We start from the raw sequence: 24,117 nt of genomic DNA on the forward strand, positions 1-24,117 counted from the left end.
CTTCTGCTACCCCATCAGGATAGCTGATGACTCTACCACCAGCCCTGACACAGTCCACTGCTGAGAATGAGGGCTGCCATGCACCTACCACCAGCCCTGACATAGTCCACTGCTGAGAATGAGGGCTGCCATGCAGTTAACACTGAAACTGTAAGCACCAGGACCAGTCAGTGAGATGCAATCAACCCAGTGACAGCAATTCCTGGATTTGGGGTGTCCCAAGAACTTGCCTAAAGAGGGGTCCAGAGAGTGCCCCTACACTGAATAAGATGTGTGTCATGGCCCGTCACTTACCTTGGGGTATTTCCACAGGTGCATGCCCAGTTTCAGTAGCATTGCCACGCATTCGCCAATGATGCTTTCAAGAGGCTCTTCACGTGATGTGTCATAGCCCAGGTGCCTTCCCGGTACATTCAGCACCTTGTAATTCCACTGTTGAAAGAGCCTGGAGGGGATATTATGGGACACCACCAGGATCTTGGGATCCAGGACGAGGGCCCTGGGACAGGTTGGGAGAGAAGAACTCAAAAGCAGGCACAGAGAGGACGCATTTCCCACTTCTACTGGGAACAAGGAAGGAGCACACTCTACCAGCTGGCTTTGCCAACATGCAAACATGGCACCATGCAAATGATGCTGTTGTGGCTATTTGCACAGCCCTTAGCCTGCCCTGCAGGGTAGATGGAGGTACCTGGGTTTTGTGTGCCAATGTTGCGTAGGTACCTACATTTAGGGTTCCTCTGATTCTGTCCAAAATATTGAGTTTTGCAATGAAAAATGAGGGGGTTTAGTTTCCATTAGAATTTTGTGTGCAGAAAAAACATCTTTCAGTCAGCTCCAGTGCCAACAATATTCAGCAGCTGGTTTTAGTCAGGACTCCTCCTCATCCTCTTGTGATCTATTAGGGAGCCAAAGAGCTCAGCCACCTCATCACCCTGGCAGGAGAAAGGTGCAAACCCTTTCCTTCCTCGTTTCACCTACAGAGGACATCAGAGAGCTCTTGTGTGCAGCAAGCTTTCAGCTGGGAACCTGCTGGCCCAGCAGATCATTGCTGAGACCTGCTCCCCAGCTGGTTTGGGAATGCCCAGTATTGCTGAAACCTGAACCAGTGTGTCCCCAGTTGCAGGAGCCATTCCTCTAAGTCAGGGGTGTCCCAGGCTCAGTTCCCATGAACCATCCAACCAGGATCATCCTTGTCCCTCGCTCCCAAGGGAATGTGGTGACATGCTGAATGTAGGCATTTGAAGACCCTCAGTCTAATGGCTGAAGAGACCTCACCTCTGCCCATGCTGGTGCATGTCTCTGAGGTCCCGCAGGATGGAGTAAAGCACATCACTGGAGGACTAAAAGAGAACTTGTTAGTGTCTCAAACACACCTGGTCCTGTTGGACCCATCGCTCCTGGTGCAACACCAGGAATGCTCCCTCAGAGCCCAGGGCTTTGAGCCTTGGCTTTGCTGTGGATGGCTCCAGCAAAGGTGCCCAAGCTTTGAGCACAGTTCTGGCTGACCCTTCCACCAGCTACCACCAGGCCTGGGGGGAAGAAGGAATTCAGGGCATCATGACACAGAGACCAGCTCCAAGAGGGATGGTCCAGGCCTTTTCAGATTCCTGAGGAAGGGGCCATGGTGGGGATGGGTGGAGGTATGTGTGAAGGACTCTCGGGCTGGAGCTGGGCAGGGAATGGAGAAGAGCACTGAGGGTGTAGGATAGGGCCTTAGATCCCAGGGTCACCACCCTACACCGCCGCATCCCAGGGGCAGGGCCAGAAAGGGTGGGGGGGGAGGCAGCAGCTCCCCTCTGCGAGCTGCACAGGTGCCACTGGCTGGCCAGATTTGGGGGGAAGCTCACATGTGGCAGCCACTGCTGAAACCCACCGCCCCATGCCACAATGTGCAAGCCCCCCCACTCTGCGTCTGGCTGCCATCCTCCCACCACCAACTCCATGTCCACCCGCCGCCACCACAAGGGGTACACTCCTTAAAAAAGGTTGAAAACCCCTGTAGTAGAAGGTTAAGGCAGATGTGCACAGCACCCTAGGCACGGGGAACAGAGCTGACCATGGCCCTTTGCCATTCCCAGAGAAGTCCTAGCTGGGTGACTCCTCAGGGACATGCCCTATGTCTGTCCCTTTCTCCCACTTGTTTAATAATTCCTGTCTATCTGCATGGCACTGGTTGCCAAAGCCATAATGCCAACAGTTACCAAGGCCACCCCATGGGCCAAGTCCCTGAGATGTCTGTGCCCTGTGCCCTGAGTGTTCTTGGTATTCCTGGGGTTTTTTCCCAGGAGTTGTATATATGTATGCCAGTATGACATGGGCATTTGGGAAATCTTTGAGTAAATCACTGTGAACAAAGGGGACTGGGCTTGATGGCCCTTAATGCTCTTCCGGGCATATGTTCCTAAATGGCTAGACTTACTGAGTATTCCCTGTCCACACCAGGTACCAGTGGTAGGGCTGACTGTCCCCAAGAGCACCACGTTCTGACAGTTATATGGACCTCTCTGCTCTGGGCCAAGTCCTGACAGTGACCAAGACTGCAATCCATATTGCCCGCCAGCAATTACCACGTCTTGTTAATCCCATGCATACCTCCACGGTGTGGACAACGTAGGTTGGGTAGAGCAGCAAAAGGCCTGTAACACCTTCCCCGTGGTAGTAGCGCTGCAGACTCAGGAACAGGCGCTCCCAGTACTCTGCAGAGACCGCATCCCAGTGTTGGCTGGCTGAGCAGACCCCCCCTCCCCCAGCATAACCAGACAGCACCTCCTTCCCCACCCAACAGCAGCCCAACCCCCTTCTCCGGTCTTCAGGGAGGAGTGCCCCAGGTGTCCCTGCCGCCCCCTGTCCTCCCACATCCTATTTGGAGAACGGGGAGGAGAGAGGACCATTCTTTGGCACAGTGATCTCTTCTGGTCAGTGTGGGAACTTGCAGGCACCTGATGGGAAGTTCATGAGCAGAGGAGGCAAGTCTTTCATTTTGGTTTTGAAATCATGCTGAAATCAGGAGGGGAAGAGTCTTTCATTTTGAACTGACTCAACAGAAATACTTTCACTTGTTTTGGTAAAGTGAAAAAAATGTAGGAACTATTATTTCAGCGGAACAGTTCCCTGCCAACACAGGGGACTGACTCTATGGCCCAGGAAGTCCTTTCCAGTCCTAATATATTCCTTTAGAAGGTGATTTTTTTTGTGGGGTGGAAAGCTGGAAAGGGGAAGGGGCAAAAAGCCTGAGAAGGTGACCTGGGGGAGCCCTGCAGCTCAGGGATTACGTCCTTTGAACCCCAGTGACTCCAGTACTACTGCTCTAGGGTGGGCAATCCTCACTGCTGTCATGCCAGCGTGGCTGTGCTGGGACAAGGGAGGTATCTGCAGACCCCTTCCAGCTCTAGGAGGTAGGAGCCTTTGCCAAAGCAGCCCCACACTGCTTGCAGAGTGTGGGCAGTAGTCGGGAGAGGGAGTGCCCCCAGCAGCCGATCCAAATAGCTGCGTGTTTTGTTGCCACCTGGTCCATTACTCACCATACCAGAACCAGGCAGAGCTGGCCAGACATTTCCAAGAAATTCAAGCTTTGAGGCTATATGGTATGTTGTGTGTTAAATGTTTGGTGTCTGTCCTGTGGACCAATGTCTACTGGAAAAACAAGACAGAATCTTTACCTGCTAAATTCCTCTTGTCAGCCAGGTCTGGGGAGATCTTAGCCAGAAATATCAGCCTGTGGAGAAGAGATTTCTAGATGGAAAGAGAAAAAGGCCAATTGGGATTGGCCAGAAAGGGAAGGTTACTGAAATGGTCATCCGTTTGGGGCCGCGACATTTGTTCTGTTCTATGTCTGTACAAAACCTAGCACAGTAGGGTCCTGGGCCGCGAGTGGGACTCCTAGCTGTCATAACACCGATAAGTATTAATTACCATATATCAACATGAGGCCCCAAGCCTGACACACAGGGGTGGCTGGACTTTGTGCCACCCCTGACGTTTTTAATGTAACACATTAGCCTTCCAGGAATCACAGCACTGGGTGTATCTGCTGGATGGGCCGGCATACTCCCACATGGATCATGCATACCTGATTTGCTTTTCCAGGGTTCATTCTGTGCATAAACACACACCTCATGAGCACTGAGAGGACACACCAAAAACAGGATCATTGGGTGCTGTATTATTGTCCTTTCAATGTTGAGGGACAGGATCTTACAAATGAGTGCACACCCCTACTCCTCTCCAGTTCATGCATCTACCTCTCAGTTGCCCAAGGAGAAAAGAGACCAAGGTGCCAGCTTCTATTCCACCTGTTAGAGGCCTATGAGCACTTAGGTGCTTTAAGTGCTATTTTATTCCACCCCTCTGAAATTCTCCACCCCACCACTGCCTCAAAAAAAAAACTGATGGAAAAGATGGGATGCGCCTCTCTGCTCCATGCTGTTTGAGGGTAAGATGTATTACAAAAGTAGATGCATTAATGGGGTTGAATGGAATCACATGTTGGCACCTAAATCCATTAGATGCCCAACAGATAGAGCAGAACCTGGCCCATAGTTTCACAGGACACCCTCCCCTTAGCATCCAAAATGCTGCACCTTCCCAATAGCAAGTGCTCATGGAAACACCTAAGAAACATTTCAGTGCTCCTCCTGTAGCTTTATATGGGTCCAAAGTACTATATGACCTGGAGCCTCCCCTCCCTGGCACCTCACCAAGGAGGCCAGGGACTCAGCGGGCCTGGAGCACCCCAGAGACAGTGCCCCCAAACAATCTGATGGAGGCTTGCAGGAGGTGACTGGCAGTGTGAAAGGGGAAACTGCCTTGCTTCCATTGCACAGGGAATGGATAGACCAAGCACTTTTCCCAGCGCTGAAATCATCCAGTGACATTTATCCCTGTGCAAAGAACATAGCAGCATTGCCTAAGGCTGAATGCCACCCTCAGAGAACAGAGACTATTGCACTAAAATAATTTCCAACCTCTTCCCTTCCAGTGGCAGAGGTAGGTGCAGCCAGGAAGTTTTATTTTGATTTGCTCTAGAAACCCTCAATAGGATTCATCATAGGCAGGTGCCTGACAGGCACAAGGCTCTTAGCAGCATCAGTCAAACATCGAGATTTTCCTTTGTCCCCAAAGAGCAGAGAATTTGCAACCAAATAACATCCACAGGCTTCTGCTGACATTTCTGTCAAGTGCCTTCTCCTGTGGCAGCCAGGAAGTTATATTTTGATTTGCTCTAGAAACCCTCAATAGGATTCATCATAGGCAGGTGCCTGACAGGCACAAGGCTCTTAGCAGCATCAGTCAAACATCGAGATTTTCCTTTGTCCCCAAAGAGCAGAGAATTTGCAACCAAATAACATCCACAGGCTTCTGCTGACATTTCTGTCAAGTGCCTTCTCCTGTGGAGTGAGTCAGGGCAGGAGTGGAAAGGTCCTAGAGAGCTTTCATTGCCAGAATAAGGTCACGGCTGCAAGCTGCTGTCTCAGAACATCAGTGGTGCTAATTTTAGTGCGTCCTTCAGGGAAAACAACTCGGAGGTGAGGGTGGAAAGATTTTTATACACAAAAAGTTATTTAAAGGGTAAATATGGGATGATTATCTCTTGGACTTGCTGGCTCTAAACAGCAGTGCTTTGAGGTGAGAGAGGATGATGCAGTTTTAATATAATAGGGCTCAGAGACCCCAACAGAGATCAGTGCCCTATTTTGCTGGGCACGGCTCATGCATTTATTTATTTATTCACTTTATATGCCACCCTTCCCGACAAGGCCCAGGCCTTGTAGGAAGGCAAAGCCAAAACCCAAACCCAGAATCCCTGCCTTCAGCCTAGTCCCTTCACTCGAAGAACAACCCTTCCCTTGGGAGACTTGTGTGTTTTTGCTCAGAGCTGTCACTGTCTGCTTCCACATGTGTTGTTTTGAGCTGTCGTATGGCAGGGCATGCTTGAGACAGGCACTGTTGGGGATGTGGCATAGACATGCCCCTTCCAAAATGTATCTGGCAAGTAGTCCAACTACCTGTACTGTGACAGCCATCTCTGTGGGTGGGCTCCTCTTTGTAATAGGAAGGACCCGCACAGTTTTGCACTCAGTGAAAAATGTCTCTTGAGAGGGCTGACAGCAATCTGAATGGTGACCACTGTCTGAGACAAACAGAGGACCCCAACATTTGGTTAGTGCTTGATTTCTCTGTCTGACTGAAGGCCTCTGTAAATGAAGCATAACTGACTTCTTGAATGATCAGAGGGGAAATAAAGGTGGCCCAAACTGGTCAAGAGGATCTGTAGCTACAAGCAAGCTGTTATTTGCCTATGGGCAGATTTTAAGGCTATCCATGGTATGGCACCTTCTACTATGAGTAGCCCACTGACTTGCATGCATCAAATATTGCCAGCAGCACTTCAGTGAAGACACTCCCACACCATCAGTCAATACCACAATCCGTTCAGCACTCACACCTCCCCAGGGGCTCTTCATGCCCTGGTGGTGTAGCTGCTGAGTGGGGCTGGGCAAACCCACTTCTGCCAGCTGCTGCCAGCACTCCCTGTTGCTCAGCTAAGTAAATGTTGATCTAGCCTGCGAGGAAGAGCTTCACTCTTGGGTCTACATAAAAGTTACATGGTGCCTAGGAGCTTACATCGAAAGCCGCTCCGGGATTTGGGGCCTGAAACGTCAGGAGTTTCTAGATCCAGATAGATGGAAGAAGCTCTAAAGCCCCTAAAGACATCAAGCCCAGACCAGAAGTTGAGTCCTAGAAAAGAATTGCCTTCACCCAGATACAAGTTTAAGAGGAATAGTGCAAACTGTATTTTTACCAGCCCAGAGATTAGGTTGAAGCCCTTCCAAGGCAGAAGATGATCACAGCCTTGGGCACGTGCCTTCATCAAGGTACTACATGTTCACATCATGTCTCCAGCCTCCTCATGGCATTTCCTCATCTTCAGCTCACACCAGTCGGGAGCCATCTCACCCACCCCAGCTTGTATCCAACCCCTTATCCACACCGTGCACTTCCAGTACCTCCCTGTTTCTCACTTCTAGACAGATACAGAACTGGAAAGCAAAGAGCAGGAAGCACCTTGCCCAGATGATAATACTAACCGTTTCCTCACTGGCCTGGATTGATCTCCGGCTGAGGATGAGTTGAAGGAAATTGGTCCTGTCTTCCTTCACTGTTAAATCCTTTGCCTTCTTCCTTGGCTTCCCAGCCTTCTCACAGCCAGCCATTCCCTGCTTGCTCTCTCACTCCTGCTACACAGTAATGGCACTCAGTGCCTTAAATTAAAATCTCAAATCCTGGTTTGGCTTCCAGAAACCAGATACCGGTACCAGAAGACACAAGTCTGGTGTCTGAGTTACGCTGGCTGTAAGGAGGACAAGACTCTGGGCAGGAAAAAAACAGTTCACAAAAAAGTTTTCCCGTGTCTTAGCAGCAGAGCCCAGTCCTTGGGTTTATCCATTTGGTTTCATTGTTTGCTGGCATTTTCTGTTGGCAGCTTAGCCAAAGGGGAGGAGTGTTGCTCAGGCAACACATGGCATCTATAGCGCCTTCCTTTCCTGAAGCCTTTGAGTGATTAGAGACGCAGCAGAGGCCTATGTGCTTGCTGCTTTGTGATTAGCTGGGGATGTTATCTGAGCCTGGCTCCAGGTAGGGTGCTGCTCAGGGCAGCAGTCGCAGCATACCTCTGGCTTCAGAAGTGAGCTCTGCAGATAGGGCCACAGCAAATGCCTTCAGGAAGCCATGTTGTTTCATTGCTTCCTCTTCAGAGTCCGGTTTAACTTTCGGAGGAGGTAGAAGACGGGTTATTTCAGCACCGAGGAATGGAAGAAGTCTGGCAGCATTGGTGAGTTGCAGGTACTGGAGCTGGCATGCTGTTTAGCATCGTTTTTCCCAAATTATGCATTTCAGAGGCCTGGCTCCTGACTTAGAAGGAACTGGGCTGCACTGCGGAGGGTGCGACCGTGCCGTCAAAGGGAGCTCATGGGGAGAGGGGAGCCTGGGGGTACGGTGCACCTGGGAGAGACCATGCCATTGCTGACCACTTCCCTCCTGTGCTGCTGAAGCCAGGGACAGTAACTAGAGGCACCGTTTGTGGGAATTACCTGCCTGCCTGTCTGCAGTCTCTGCCTGGAGCCTGAGAAGAGGCTGGTGGTTCTGGCTGTGGATACCTGCGCCCTGCCTGGCCTCACTGTATCTGCATAGTCTTGGCAAAGAGCAATAATTTCAAAGGGAAATAGTTGCTCTGAAACACCGTAGATCAGTGATTCTCAACCAGACATGCCATGAGATCCTTTTAAGGGTGCTGTGGGGCGGGCTGCTGCACAATATTAGCACTTTGAAATGTGCAAACACCTATATGAGTCACAAAGATAATCCCAGAGGTTTCAAATAGGAGTGTATGGTGTCAAACAATGTCCTGACCGGTTGTGTTCTTTCCGAGTCCTTGGCAACACAATTTTTTTATACAGTAGTTGAAAAATGAGTGAAGTTAGTGTTTGAAATGGGGTGCTGGCAAATCCAGTTCTGGATGGATGCCTTCAGCCTAAGCAGGTTGAGAAGCACTGCCCTAAAGCCCGGTGGTTGGCTTGTGCCACTGGGAACTGGAAGAGGGGAGTCTGAAACTCCTTGTGCTGGCAACCGGCATGCCCTGTATGTCAGGAGAGTGCTGTGAGCAGTAGGATAGGGACTAAAGCAGGGGGTGGGGGGGAAGCTTTGCTTCTACCCAAGACTTTATACATACTCCATGCAACGAGAAAGAGCTCCAAAAGGAGGGGTGAAGGAGATCTCTCCTGAAACACCTCCAGTCTGGGGGTTACTGCACTGGTCTGGGAGGTGTCAGTGCAAATCCCCACAGGCAGACTCCCTTCTGTATGTCTCCAATCTGGCTTCAAGACTGCTGCTGATGGCGGGCCTCTGAAGCCAAGCCTTGAAGCAGGGGTCAGAACTGAAGCCTTTGCTCCCTCCTGAGGACTGCACTCACCACTGCCTTACAAAGCAAGTGGCACCTTACTTGCTTTCCCTCTGGCCCCGTGATTCTTGCATTTTTGTTTGCCTCTTGGCAGTTCAAGTGGAATAGAGATGCCAACTGCAGTTTATGCATCTTCTATTACTCTCCAAAGGCAAATCTACACAATTTACACTCACCTGGCATTCACAAAACATGGGCAAACTGTCAATGATCACTGGCCATTTTGCAGACTCTGTCAGAGCATCACGGCTCAAGAGTTTCCTCTTCTGTAGCTTCCTCCATGTTCCGTGAGTAATTGTGCAACTGCATCAGGTTTTTCTCTCTCAAAGGCACATCCACGTCCATACATTTTTTCTCACCGCATTTTTGTTTTGTTCTCTTCATGCAGACCAATCAGAAGAGAAGCACCCTGCTTCATTAAGTGTATTTTCAGAGACAGGAACAGTGATTCATGATTCTTCGGTTGTAAGAAATTTCACGGTAAAAGATCCTGATGTATTGGTTAGCAGCGAATTTATTCTTTTTACAAAAATCTTAAAAGTACTTGGCTTGGCTTTGCATTGTTGGCTTCTCTCTCATTCCCTCCCCCGCAATACTCAGTTCCAGCAACATGTTTATATATTCTCACAGTGTGTCACTGTAATTTTCAGTCTGAATCATGACCATTTCCATTAGCAACAATGACCACAAATCAAATGCACGTTGTCTACAAATATAAGCTAATCCTGAAATGTCTAAACCAGGACTGTCCATCTGGCAGCCCATGGGTGGCATGTGGCCCCCAGATGCGTAGGGTTGATTTGCAGCTCCTCTACCCCCACAGCTCTCACCCAGCTACTGCTCTCCCCATGGCTTCAGCTACAGCAGCAGCTGGGGCCTCTGGGCTCCCTCTCCCTCCTCCAGCTTCCACATCCTGTCCCTTCCCCAGGGGCTGGGAGGGGCAGCGTGGTGCTGCCTTGGGCACCTGCATAGCACGGTGCAGTGGAGCCCACAGCAAGGAAACCAAGACTATCTGGGGTGCCCGCACACATACATAGTACAGGTGTGCCCATGGCGCAGTGAGGAAGGGGGCACATGTGTGGTGTGTGGTCTGGGGGGGCCTGTGGCTCTGACTGCTGTGGCTGATGGGACATGTGCCCCTCAGCTGCTTGGAAGTTGGACAGCCCTGTTCTAAACCCTGAAGCATCAACAGCCCCATCTGAACAGATGAAAGAGCTCCTTTCCGTCCACTGCCACAGAGCAGCAAGGCCCACATTTCCAATTTGCCACTCTCAACAGAAACAAGAATTGCTAGTGAATAACTTGTTCCACATTTGCAATTGTGCTCTTTTGCCGTGCAGCATGTGAAGCAGGGCTGCACACACCCCATGCTGTGAGAGGGTCTGAAGCTTTTGGGGGTCATTCAGACCTGATTGTTCTCAGTAAAGATGAGACACTAGGCCCTTGCGAACCTTGAGCCTGTCAGCCAGGGCTTTATGTCTTTGAGGCGTTTCATTACACTGAATAGACCACCTGCTACACTGGGAGGGGGTCCTTGGTAGAGAGAGGAAAACTCTGCATGGCTTGCCCCTGCTCAGTGAAGCAGCAAGCAGCTCAGCCTTCAAACTCTGTGAATTCTCTTGTTTTCACCAGGACAGAGCCCCAGTAATTTGAGTGCTGGCCCTGCCTCCTTTGCTCACAGCATCTTGGGGGTTCACGTTCAGGGAGTCCTCTGCCTTTTGAGCTGCCCAGAACTTCTCTTCTTTAAATGGGCTTCTACACAGGTAGACAGGGCAGGCAATTTAGTGCAACCGCTGACTCCCCCCACTCTGTACACAGCTCTGTACCCAGCCGCTTCCAGACCAAGCCAGAGCAAAGGTGACAGAGGAATGGGTGGTAGGGCAACGGAGAGGATTCTCACATACATGTGCACACACATGCTTGCACCACATATGCACGTGTGCCCTCTCTCTCTCTCCCCCAGTGCTTAGGCTGGAATCAAAAGTGCAGCATTTTTCACTGTACATAGAAACCAAAAGTGGGACTAGTTTAACACAATGGGGGAAGGGAGTGCCATGAATGTTACTTCCCACTATCTCTTATCGTCCTGGGTGATTCTGTTCACTCTATCACTTTTTGTCCTCTCCCCAAGCAAGGCAAAGATTTCAGAGCCTCTAGAGAGAAGCCCAATGGCTGGTTACCTGTATTCACCTCTGCCTGGAGGGGCCAGCTGAACAACGGGAGTAAGACTGCAGGGAGCAGGTGCCTCTGTAGAGCCTGGCATTACCCTGCCAAAGCAGCATGGGATATGCTTGCATGAGCTATTGCTCAAGGAGGAGTCGCATATCCCTTCAGGTCTCCCCTGGCTATTGTACATGTACACACACATGCATGTGCACATACATGCTGACGCTGTGTCGAGAGGTCACACTATCCCAAACCCCAGGGTGATCTGCATTTCACCTTCACTCTCTTTCTCTGCCTCTCCTTCTCTCTCTGTGACTTTAAAACAAAAGACAGGGCCAAGCAAAGGTGTGGGAGTGAAATGCAGAGTTGCTGAGGAAAGTGAGGGCTGACTTGAGGCAGAGGGAACACCTGGGTCAGACCCGAGCCCTGAGCACTGAATTATTCCCACCCCTGGCCATGCACACACACCTTTCTGATCTCCCTCTGCTTGTCCTGCTCCAGCCCATACACAGAGACTCTGGCCTCGAAAGCAAAGTCCTCCAGCTCGTACTGGAAGCTCAGGGCGCGTTTTGTCCTGGATGCCATGGCTGCAGCCTGCTACTGTTGCCTAGTGACTGCATCTAACACAAGGCTTGTGGGGAGCTCTGCTCAGGGACCGCCCTCTCCAGCACAGGAGGGTGTGAGCACAGCTCTGCCAGCAGATGCATCTGTTAGGGCTCTGTTGCTGGGACATAGCTTGCTGCTTGCAGGTGCATTCAGGTCACAGGGACCCTGGCAGTGGGCCTCATCCAAAACCTGTTGAAAGCAGAGGGATGCACTGGCCTTCAGGGTGCTCGCTTTCTGCAGTCAGCGGCCAGTTAGTGCCAGGGTGCCTTATGATTAGAGAGCTAATTGAGGATGGAGTTGGGCTCTGGAATGAACTAAGGAGCACATCACCACCTGCCCTTTCAAGGACCTGGGGCAAATACAGGGCAGCCTGGGAAGAACAAATCTCTGGTGGAGCAAGATTCCCCCTGCATACACTGTGCTTCCTGGGACACTGGGGTCCATGAGACTGATACAGGACCATTAAACTCTGAAAGACTCCGCTTCTGGGGGTGGGATTGCAGGCTGGCTTCAAAATGCCCATCCCCGCTGGCGTGGGGATAAGAGTAGTCAAGCAAAGCTAGTGAAACTATGCCTGTCTCCTCTGCTGCCCTATGCCTGTCTCCTCTGCTGCCCTTCGAGATAACTCATGGGAGCAGTTATTGAGAGCTAGAAGCATCCCTGGTTTCTGCTTTTAAAGACGCACATTTTCAAAGCCTTGTTTGAGTAACGAAGAGCCAGGCAGTAAATGACTAGGGGACTGGGTGCTAAGACCACTCCTGGATCTAAGCCCAGTGAGGACTTTGTTCCTGGCTTTAGAGGAGAAAAGGCCTGGCTTTAGAGAAATGGCTTTGCCCAGCTATTGGTGTTTCCAGCAAGTTTGAAGTCTTGTGCCTTACAAATGGTTACAAGCAAGTGGTCAACTCTCCTGCCCTGTGCTCATGTCCCTGCAGTGGCTCCAGTCAGCTTCTGATGTCAGTTTAAGGCCTTGGTCCTAATCTTCAAAGCAGCTAAGGATCCAGCCACAGCTAAATCATAGTCACAGCCTATGAAATATTGACGGTTGCCCTCTTCTAGGGCAGGACAGATGATAATGCCTAGGAGGAAGCTGGTGAGAGCTGGGAGCAAAAGGTGTTTTGCTCTGGCTGGAGGACATGCTCACAGAGGGGATCAGGCAATGCCAGAGTCTGTCTGGCTTTAGGAGACACTGCACAGTTGTCCTCTGACCCAAATCCAAATATTAGCCCCTCCCTACCTGAAGCCCCAACCCCTACCCAAAAAGTCTTCACTGACGTGGCCAACATCCTCTAGGCCAGGCCCTGTCAGCAGTAGCGCTATCCTCCAGCTCCAGGCAGCAGAGCTCTCTGAAGATGTGACCATTTCCTGTACATCTATGGTTAAGGCCTGTGACCTGGCCTGCTCGTAGCCACATTTTGCTCATCCTTAATAATGACGAGCAGAAGTTTCTGACGCAGGTCCTTCTGTGAGGTGGCTCCCCTCTAGCTTCCTTGTGCCATCAGGGTTAGCAGCAGGGGAGAGGCAGTGGATCAGGAGACAAGGAACTCTCTTGGTCTAATCTTTGTTGACTCACTGGGTTCTCTGTAGCAAGCAGCTACCTCAGTTTCTCCACCTGGACAATACATTGTCGTAAGCACCAAGAATGTTCTCTGGATCATCCTGGCCTCTCCAATTGCATCTGTTCCCCCCAGGCCTGGACACACAGCATTTAGCCCTTCAGGGCCAATGTGTCATCCCCCAAGGTAGAGGCAGTGGGCTTGCTCCCAGTGAGCACTGAGGACTTGCAACTTCAATTGTTTCAACAGTCAAATACACATTTCCTTGCCCGGTCCCTTCCCCCACTGCAAGGCTGCCAACTGCACTGCACTTTGTGCGCTGTAACCCGGAGGCGCCTTTTACCCTGTAGGACCCAGGGGCCCTGTAGTCAAAGCCCTCACGTTCTGCGCTGCATTTCACCTTGACAGGTCCACCACGCTTGCACAGCCAGAACCTGACCCTCAAGCAGAGCAGGCAGGGGCTGAAGGCTCCCTCTGAAAAAGCAAGTTTGACAGCACAGGCACACGCTGCCTGCAAGTTGGGGAATGAGCAGCATTTGAAACAGACTCCATGATGGGGAAGCTGCTCGCTGCGTGTCCCATAGGGCCTTTGGTGCAGCTTGCACCAGCTGTCTCTCAACTGCAAAGTGGAAGCACTTGACAGCCTGGCTCTCCCATCACTCCCTGATCTCAAAGGCACAGACACACACACACACACATACACATGCAGTCATGGTGGTCAGGTTGCTCCCACAGCACCATACATCTGCTCTCAGCAGGCCCCACTCTGCTGCCTTGTAAACGCCTATGGACTCTTTCAGACTATCCTGCCTCTTGGTCCTTCATAGCCATTGCAGGGATTGGCTTAGGCTTAGTTAGAGGTCTGTCCTCCTCACCATCAGTATCTGTCATGAACAGGTAACTAATAATGGAGACTCCTGAAATCTGCAGTCTGCTTACAGTGCACTTGCCTGTCTTGGGAGCCTGGTTGTGTCTGGGTATCTTCCATGTCCTCAGCTCTGCAGCACAGCACAGTGCCCTCTGAGACAGGCACCTTGGTTGCAGCCACAGGAACAAACTTACAGCACATGGAGATGCAGTGAGAGAGGGAAGGCGAGAACTAACTGGTTTCTGAATGGCCTGGCCTCAGCTCCCCAGTGCCCTGTATCCATACTGCCCAGAGGCAGACCTGGACAGGCTCAAGAGCTGGGCAGACTGGAACCAGATAAAGTTTAACACTTCCAACTGTAAGGTGCTTCATCTGGGGCCAAACAACCCTCAACATACATGTAGGCTTGGTGGTGACAGCTTGACTTGCACCATGGCTGAAAGGGACCTAGGGGTAATGATCCACCACCGCATGAATATTTGCCGTCAGTGTAAGGCAGTGGTCAGCAGGGCAAACAACATGCTGGCATGCATCAACTGATGCATCTTGTGTAAAACTAAGGAAGTGATACTCCCACTGTACTCCACGCTGGTTAGACCGCAGTTGGAGTACTGCATCCAGTTCTGGGTGCTGTGCTGCAGTAAGGATGTGGAAAAACTTGAGGGTCCAGAAAAGAGCCACCTGTATGATCAGGGACTTGCAAGGCAAGCCATATAAGGAAAGGCTGAGGGACCTGGGCCTCTTTAGTCTAAAGAAGAGAAGGTTGAGAGGGGACTTGATAGCGGCTTACCGCTATGTCAGAGGAGTGCATCAGGAGCTTGGTGAACAACCGTTCACTAGGGCACCCCTGGGGAAGACCAGGACCAATGGATACAAACTCCTGGAAGGCTGCTTCAGGTTTAATACCAGGAAAAACTCCTTCACAGTCAGGTTAACCAAACTGTGGAATAAACACCCTCTAGAGGTGGTGCAGTCACCTACCCTGGAGGTTTTCAAGAGGAGACTGGACAGTCACCTCACTGGGGTCACTTAACCCCAGTTGTCTTCCTGCCTAGAGCAGGGGGGGAAGGAGGGGGGTGGGCTGGACCTGATGATCTGTGAGGTCCCTTCCAGCCCTTGACAATCTATGAATCACAGTTCACACTTAAGCAAAACTGCCATGCCCTGCGGCTGGCGTTAAGGTGGGCAGGCAGGGTCTGGGCAGCAATGAGGCCTACGGAGGACTCCCATCCTTGCAATTGGAATGAGTGGGGCTACCTATAGAGTACTGGGCTCTTCTCCATGTCACAGACTGCCTGGCTCTGAAAGCTCCAGTGACATCAGGTCTCACCGCTCACTCCTGCCTTTGTAATCAAGGGCTAAGGGCCTTGTCTCCAGAAAGCTCTCTTGGGGCTAACTCTGCAGGCCTTACTCTCTTAGGCTAACTAGGTTTTAATGAGCCTTCCCTTGAATAGGTGCAGCGAAGGAGAGTTCTGTGCCAGTGGTGCTTGGCCATAGGCTGGGGAAGTCCCGATGATCCAAATCCCCGGTACAGCTCACACTGTTGTTTAGATGAGTGCCAGGAGGGTGGAAATGCCTGCAGGGCAGATTAGAACCGTCCCTTGCTCATTTTGGATTGGGGACCGATACAGAGCGCTGAAGTCAGCGACTCACCAGGCTGTGCAATGCTGGAGAATTGACCCCTGTGGTTTTACCAGGGATCTAGTGGAAAAAACCATGCCTCTTAAGTGCTGTAGCCAACCATTACACAGATGTGGCATCACCCTCTCCAATCTCCTCCCACCTGCTGGTGTCTCAGGATCAACTCAGTCAAACACCATGCCTTGTGCTCATTTGACATGTATTTAATAGAAAGATCTGCAAAACTCTAACATCTGTGGACAACAGGACACCCGTGTACAAAAGATCAGTAGAAGAATTGATTATTGCATAGACCTTTGTGTTGAAATGGCCCCCCCTGTGCTGTCCCCACCCACCCCTCAGTACCAAAATAGTTGCCTTTAGAAAACAAAAAGTGTCTTTGAATCTGCTTCAATAAAATTCTGTCTCCATATAGAATAAATACTCTCCCTCTCGCTTAAAACTGGCTCTCCCTCCCCTGGTTTTCCCCCTCCCAGTAATCCTCCTGTCTCTGCTTTGTGCTCCACCCTATTAAGGCATGGATTGTACAGGAGCACCACTTGACATGTCCAGACATCGCAGTGGCACTCGAGTGAGACCAGGCGTTGGGTGGTGTGAGCGGATTCAGGTCCCTTCACAGCTCTATAGGATGGAGAAGAGAAGAACGCAGCTCCCAAAAGGACCTGGAAGCCCAGAGATCTGATTGATGTGGTTTTGAGTCTGGCCTCAGTAGCTAGCAAAGTCACCTTCTCCTGTGTAGACTCTCACCAAGTTTGTTCTGTTCCCTTCCTCCAATCACAGTAGCCCCCTGGCTCATAGCAGCAGCGGTGTGAGTTCTCAACCTTTCCTCAGCTATGGTCTAGAAGCTGGACTCAGGCACTGGTTTCTTCCTGCCCAAGGAGGCTGTGTGATATCTGACCCTCTGTAAGGTGCCACAGGCCACCTTTTCCACTGGTGCACTGCGGGTGTGCTGGTGAGCAGCGCTACCATTCTTGCAGAGGGAGGACGATCTCCGCAGGGGCCAGTCGGCCTTGCTGTGGATGCTGACCGAGCTCTGGGAGCGCTTGATATCCAGCTCGGAGCGGCTGATCCTGCCGTTGGACAGGCCCTCCTGGCTGCGGCGGCCCAGTGTGCCGTTGGCCCTGCTTTCGCTGATGACGCTGAGGGTGCCATTGGCGAGCGATGTCCTGGAGGAACCCATGGCTGTCTCCGAAGTGCAGCACCGCTCCAGCTCGCTGGGCCTCTTGGTGTCCTTCTTTAGGAAACCAGCCCTGAAGATTGTGAACCTCCCTTCCTGCTGCCTCTCAGCCTCGGGTTCTTTCTCCCTGCCGTGCTCCCCAGCCTTGGCGGGGTTTCTTTGGTCGTTGTCCATGTTCCTCCCCTTCAGGGAGCTATAGGGGTGGGACATGCTGTTGTTGACACACGTGGCTCCATTTGAGTTTGCTTTGCTTCCGTTGCTCTTTGGCTCAACTTTCCTTGGTGGTGCCACATTGAGAGGCAACTCTAGCTTCTTGGGTGTCCTGTGTGGTTGGCCTGTGTCCTCCTTTGGCTTGCTCGCTCTCTTCAGGGTGCTGGTCTTCTCCGGGGGCAAGGGGGGTTTGCTGTGGTTCTCAGCTGGCCCCACTGTGTTGCTCTGTAAACTCCCACTAGCCCTTCCTGACCCACCACCCTCTTGGTCCTTCACAGCCCCTGCAGCGGTTGGCTTAGACTTAGCTAGCAAAGGCCCATTCTCTTCCCCAGCAGTGCCCGTCATGAGTGGGACGATAGACTCATTAGTGTATCTGGGCCGGCGCCCAGACTCCAGGTACTCCACCAGCTCCCCAGACACACCCTGCAGCCTGTCCTTGGATGCGAAGGACCAGCGAAGGGGCATTGGTTTGGTGGTGCCCAGTTTGGGCTTGGTGGGTGATACTTTCATGCTGACACTCCGTCCCTGAATGCCTCGCACCAAGGGTCTTGACTCAAAGCCTCCTGGAAGAGCGACACAAATAGATTAGACAACATGAACCACCAACAGTTCCCCAGGGTCAGGCCAGAGCCACGATTCCACAGGAAGGAATAGAGGAGGCCTGTTTCAGTTGAGTGTGTGTGGGGGTAGCTCCTATCAGCATTGCCGAGTAACCTTGGGCAAATCACTGCTTGCCTCGGCGTCCCTTCCCATCTGTCTGCCTGGTCTGCGTAGAGTGTGAACTCTTTGTGGCAGGGCCTGTGTCTCACTGCATATGAGCTACCCCACAATCTACAGATACTACTAGAACCTGGATGCTAATAAGGAGGGGGTTGTCAGAGGTCACAAGCCCAGTAGGTCTGTCGTACCAGGTTAGGAATCAGTCTGGATATTCTCTCTGCTAGTCCCATGCTCCATCCACCTACACAAGGGATGCACCCTTGACTAGATGTACTGGTACACTGGACTAGCAGCTGGCATGTGGAACATCACAGGAGGCCTGGTCAACTGGACATACCAGCTAAGCATGGCAGCTGCTTTCTGGCTGCCCTTGCTCTTGGCCTGGCACTCTTGTAGTCAGTGGAGGCAGAGATGATGTCAGTGATGTGGACGAAAAGCCAGAGGGTACCATAGATCCAGTCCCTCTGGGTGGGATAGCCATGTAGTGAAGGTGAAAAATGGCACCACAGAGGTTAATTCTATGTATACGAGGTTAGCAACACTGAGAGGCCCAAAGCGTATAGGTTCCCTTAACATCTCAGTTCTGCAGATTTGGGCACCCTGCATCCAGGCTGTGGTCAATTCACTAACTCTATTGTAACACCTGTGAAATTTGATGCTTGTCTTAAAGCCCAAGTCCTGGGCTCCTGGGACTGAAGGGAGAATTGCAAGATTGCATTTAAAAACAAATGTCACCTTCCAACCTTTGTGGTTGGAAGATACACTAGAAAACATGGGCCTCAATGGCTCCAGCACCAAGATATGAATAAGCAGAGCTCAGGAGGACTCAGTTCTGACCAGTTCGGGGGCTTGAGGATGACTTCTGGACTCCTCAGTCCATGGTGCCTAGCAGCCCCAAGGCTCTGTCTTGTATGCTCAGGAACCAGTCTGGCATCTGCCATTCCCTGCTAATTATATATTGCTCATCCCCAAGCCTCTCCTTTAATACCAGGAAGCCCAGTGCCACCTGGCTCCTGTGACACCAAGAGCTGGTCTCCAACACAATATAGACAGAAGGCCCTGTCATGCTCTGTGTCGTACCCGCTGCCCCCCCGGCGGCTGGCTGTTCAGGGACAGGTGTTGGGCACACTGACACAAAAGAGCCTCACCCTTCTCCTGGCTGACTGTGGCATTCAGGAAGACAGGCGAGTCGGGGGGCTTGAGAAAGGAGGGGCAGGTCATGGAGCTGCGGGACACCAGGCTCTCCCTCTTACTGCTTCCGCTGAGCCTTGTGATCCAGTGGTCAGACAGAGAGGAGCTGGTGGAGCCTGCAAGAGAAACCCAGACAACAGGCCAGAGCCATGTCACCAGAGCACGGAAGACTATGAGGTGCTGCAGCTAGTACAAAGGTCGGGGAAGAAGGGGCCAAATCTCTTAGACTCCATGCAGCAGAGAATGTGCCCAGGCTGCTGCAAACACTCCCATGCCCTCTCTGTCGTGCTTGGGCTTGGCAGTCTGAGGTCCCACGGTGCACTCTTCCTGGGGACCCAGCCACCAGGGAGAGGCACTATATATTACAAAGGGGCCCAGTATGGTGGGGGGGATAGTTCCACAGGGCCCTGCTTTATTTTTCTTTGCAGGTCTCCTCTGCATACAGAGTGAGCTCATCTATCCAGCCTGTGAACTGATGCTCAGACAGGTGTAGAGAGGACACTACTCTATGGAGAGGGAAGCTCTGTTGAACATGAGCAAACCCTAGGCTAGCAGGTAATAATGCTGCTGTTCCCTTTAACTAGGAACATGTGCAGAGGGAGGTAGTTAGCCGTGTTAGTCTGAAGCCAGTCAGAAGGCAGGGTAGAGATGCACCTTTAGACTCACTAAATACGATATATATAGAGAGCACAGGCTTTTGTGAGCCCAAGTTCACTTCATCAGATGCCTGTGCCACTGAAGGGCACAGATACCATGTCAACTGAACAGGTCTCAAACATGGGCTCTGCCAGGTTGTGGGTTGTGTGGGGAGAGGGGAGTGGAAGGGAACATTACCCCTGTGCATCAAAGCCCAGGGTTACGGAGCTCTAACATTTGCAAAGGGCCTTGGAGACTGGCTGCGTTGGCTCTGGGGTTTCAGACTGAGGTACCCAGCACTTCATTGTCACTTGCAATTGCAAATGCTACCAAGTGGGGCAGCAGATGCTTATGGTGGGGATAGCTGTTAGAGCTCTGCAAATTGTTACATTTGCCTGTTATAATCATAAAATCATAAAAAATTAGACTCTGAAGGGATCTCAAGAGGTCATCTAGTCCAACCCCGTTCTCAGAGCAGCGCCTATATTATCCCAGCCAAGGCTCTGTCTAGCTGGGTCTTAACAACCTCCGAGGAAGGAGATCCCACAACCTCTCTGGGTATCCTTTTCCAGTGCTTTACCACTCTCCTTGTGAAGAGTTCTGGAAGGTACCTAGGGAGAGAGTGACCTTTGCAGTTTGTGCACCAGCTGGGGCAGCCTGAAGCAGCTCTCCCTAGCAGAGAGGTGTCTGTTGCCATTACTTTCAATAAACTGTCCCATAGTTTTTGGACTCAAGCTCTTTGACTTGTTGATTGAGCCACCAAACAACGCACACATCTCCCCTGAGAATAAGGCTGTTGGCGTCTCATCTCAGGCATCCAAAAAACAAAGCGCATAAAATCAGCAGCCACCGACAAGAATGATAGTAATAAATAGCAAATTAGAGCATGCATTAGTGATTCTATGCACGCATGCCATGGGGTGGCAGCACAAACAGGCCAGCACCTCATTTCAGCACAACAGTTATCCTGCTACAAGAGGCTTATTTTGGGAGGATGCCAGCTTCCTGCTGTCAGAGCAAATGCAGCTATTGTCAAAAGAGATTTTACTGCTCCAGGGAGGCAGGGGAGGAGTGAAGGCCTGGGTAGGTATGTACAGGGCAGGGTGACCAGAAGGGCATTTAGGTGGGAGAGGAAAAATAACAGCTATCACCGCAGCTACATGTCCATGCTAATAGCACCAGCAGTCGCATGTCATTGCTGCCCCAGGAGACCAGTTGCTGTGTCACACCTCATATATGCCTGCATGCACTGTGTGCATCTGTTCACACATGGTCACATGTGCATGCTTTGTGCTACTGTTTGCGTGTGATGGGTGTGTGTGCATTTGCTGCCACTGTGTCTGCAAGTGTGCACACTTTTTGACTGTTAGCATCACACATAGGCAACCCCTCCCCTTTCCCTCCCTCCCTCATCATGCTACCACTCAGTGATGCTGATGGTTTTGCTGTACCCACAGTGTACTTAGCCCTGGGCCCCTCATTTGCATCTGTTCAAGCAGGCACCAAGGCAGTTTTCCCTAACACAGATAAGGTGCAGGGTCAAAAGCAGAGGGGAGAGGAAGGTTGGGCCTGCTGGTACAAACTGACAGGACTTACAGTCCTGGAGAATGTGACACCATCAGGGAAGCTGAGCTCACAAAAGGCTTGATCCTACACCTGAGGTGTTTGCTCAGGGGATGAGCCCCACAGAAATCAATTGGGACTCAGCTGAGTGAGGGTGATCCCTTGGCAGACAGAGACCTCTAAAACAGAGAGGGACCTATTCTCGCTTGGAGATGGTTTTGAGTGATCCTGGAAAGCCTGCAGGGCCAGGGGAGTCTGGCTGGAGCCCGCCCATGCCTGAGGCAGGGTGCTGTGCCCACCTCTCATGGAGCTGCTGGCCGACCAGCTGGGGATGGCGTTCCGCCTCTGGTAGAAGAGGATGTAGGCACTCCGGGTGCTGACCTCATCCTCCTGGACCGACTCCACTGTGCTGTCATCATAGCTGTACCAGCGGCCATCCAGTGAGTTGCGGCAGTAGGCTGTGGGCAGACAACATAGCTCAGGGTCAGGAAAGGACTGGGGACCTTAGAGAAGAAATGGGGAGGTTGTGGGGAGAAATGGCCTAGGCAAACAGCTCTCAGCTGAGTTTGAGTTTCATCAAACTACATCCAGGCTGTTTGGCCAGCTCAGCCCATGGGAATCCCCCCACCCTTTCAGTATCTGGGTGAAATGGCAGGCTATGGAGCTGGGGGCTAGTTAGCAAGGCTAGAGGGACTTCTGCCAGGGCACACTCAGTATAGTACCCACCCTGCACACTGCCAGGGCACACTCAGCAGTATAGTGCCTGCCCTGCACATTGCCAGGGTACACTCAGCAGTATAGTGCCCGCCCTGCACATTGCCAGGGTACACTCAGCAGTATAGTGCCTGCACACTACCAGGGCACACACACTGGTATAACACCTGCCCTTCACACTGCCAGGGTGCACTCACCGGTGTAGCACCCACCCTGCACACTGCCAGGGCACACTCACCAGTATAGTGCCCACCCTGCATGCTGCCGTGGTGATTGCAGACAGCATACAAGTCGTAGAGGTAGTCCAGCTGGCAGCTCTCAGGAAGGTACGGCGGTTGCTTCCAGGCTACCCACTGGCCCAGCACGTGCTGCCCAGTTTGGCTCCTCTTGGCCACGTGAGGGGCCATGTCAAGGCCACAGAGTGGGAACTGGACCAGTGTGGAGAGCTTGTGCCGCCTCTCGCCCACCTGGCGAAACCGCTTGAGGTGGATGATGAGGATGTCAGGAAGCGTCCACAGGCTTAGCTTCACCATGCCCTGTTGCAGCACCTGGCAGTGGGGACAGCGCCAGGCATCGTCCGGGGCCAGCTGGGGAGACAGGAAGCCATGTGACAGGGATGGCAAGCCAAATGTGGCCCAGTCATGCCGAGTGCTGGCTTGGGCAGGGGGCTGTCCAGTCAGCATGGCATCAGCTCTGTCATCAAGAGTGGGGGTTGGGAGGGGTGGGCAGTGCTGACAGCTGCCATGGTGTTGTGAGTTATGGCTGCTGGGAACTTGCTGGTGAAAGCAGAAGCAAAGCTTCCCTCCCCTGGTTGGCCTGGTGACCTGGGCTCAAGGAGGACCCCTGCTAGCCATGTAGGGCCCGTGGCACACAGCTGAACAGTGCCCATCCCTTCCAGCAGAAAGCAGTGCCATGTCCTCCCACCAGCCAAGCCACATGGTATATTCTGCTCTGGGGTTGAATCACCCCCATGATGGTGCTCTGGGCATAACCCGGGGACAGCAAATACAATCTTCCTTTACAAAATGTTTCTATCCTCCCATGTTTCCCTCCCCTCTCTGCCCCCACACAGGGCTAGGGGCCTCCCATTTCCCAAGGGGTTGTGGACCAGGCCTACCCTCTGCAATGGCTAAGCAGGTGATGGCAGGCAGTGAGGAGCTTTTCCTTGCCAGTTCCTGTGCCTGGCATGGGGAAGATGGCCAGGTACCTCCTTGAGATCCACAGCTAGAGCTGAGAACACAGCTCATCACATTGATCAGTAGCTTTTCCTTGTGCCCCCCATCTGTCTGCCTATCTGCTGTCTCACTGTAAGCTCCTTGGGGCTCTCTGCTCTGTGTCTGCCTGGCACAGTGGCCTCCTGGGCCATGATGGTGGCTGTTTAGCACAAATCCATAAACAGGAGAAGAGGGTGCAGCACAGAGACAGAAGCCCAGTCTTATCAGAGGCTGAATGAGTCTGACTCTTGGTCCACTGGCCCACAAATCACATGCCATCTAGGCAAGGTCATGGGGCATTTAAGAGACTTGGTCTGGGCAGGACAGACTGGGAATGCATTCCAGTGCCAGAGTGGGAGGGCAGCATTGCTGGATACAAGGGCCTTACGCCAGCAGAGAGAGGCAAAGACTGCCCCCAGATGCTCCAACTGAAACACGAGCAACACCTGGACTGACAAACCTGTCATGCCGATCCCAGACATTGCACCTGGCCAATGCAGCCAGCTTTGGGCTGTGCTGGGCAGTGAGGAGGCTCTGAGACAACGGGAACTATACTTTCAAGTGCCATGGGCTGGGCCTGCACAGGGGAGGACTGCCCAAGAGGAACGCCCAGTCATTCTGTTAGCTGAATGGGATTTTCTCTTCCTGGCACTGTTGCAGCCTTGTTGATTTGCACTGCACTGGCTCTTAGGGCCTTGAGAGGCCTCTGTAATTTGTGGCTCCAGATGGTTTGTACTGGCTCAGCATACCAGGCTGTAGTGGAACTAGGGGTGGGCAACTGGAACATGAGCCCTGTGTGCTTACTTGGGAGGAAGGTGGCACTGGAGGAGTGGCAGGGGTCTGTGCTTGCCATGGGCTCACCAAGCACAGACCACAGGAGTCAGCCTTACTCCCCCTCC

The 24,117-nt window shown here is 52.1% G+C and overlaps 2 protein-coding genes across 2 annotated transcripts in view; both read right to left on the reverse strand.

The window, feature by feature from the left end:
- Positions 1–294: 294 nt before the first annotated feature.
- LOC112548689 (testis-expressed protein 47-like) lies at positions 295–7,217 on the reverse strand (the record flags this gene model as incomplete). Its single annotated transcript, XM_025195100.1, has 5 exons — positions 7,092–7,217; positions 3,663–3,735; positions 2,596–2,699; positions 1,279–1,343; positions 295–499 (listed from the first exon to the last, which is right to left on the reverse strand). Coding segments are annotated over exons 1-5 (573 nt in total), but the record flags the coding sequence as incomplete, so codon positions are not given.
- Positions 7,218–15,980: 8,763 nt separating this feature from the next.
- Positions 15,981–24,117, reverse strand: part of LOC102375671 (ubiquitin carboxyl-terminal hydrolase 43) — a gene marked incomplete at its 5' end in the record, with an annotated part of 134,091 nt that continues 125,954 nt past the window's right edge. The window contains 4 exons of the mRNA XM_014527269.2: positions 15,981–17,743; positions 19,049–19,207; positions 21,590–21,748; positions 22,243–22,591. Of these exons, the coding sequence (XP_014382755.2) occupies positions 16,632–17,743; positions 19,049–19,207; positions 21,590–21,748; positions 22,243–22,591 (1,779 nt within the window). The remainder of the gene's footprint in view (positions 17,744–19,048; positions 19,208–21,589; positions 21,749–22,242; positions 22,592–24,117) is intronic.

Source organism: Alligator sinensis, unplaced genomic scaffold, assembly GCF_000455745.1.
Source record: "Alligator sinensis unplaced genomic scaffold, ASM45574v1 scaffold1878_1, whole genome shotgun sequence".
Classification (NCBI taxonomy): Eukaryota; Metazoa; Chordata; order Crocodylia; family Alligatoridae; genus Alligator; species Alligator sinensis.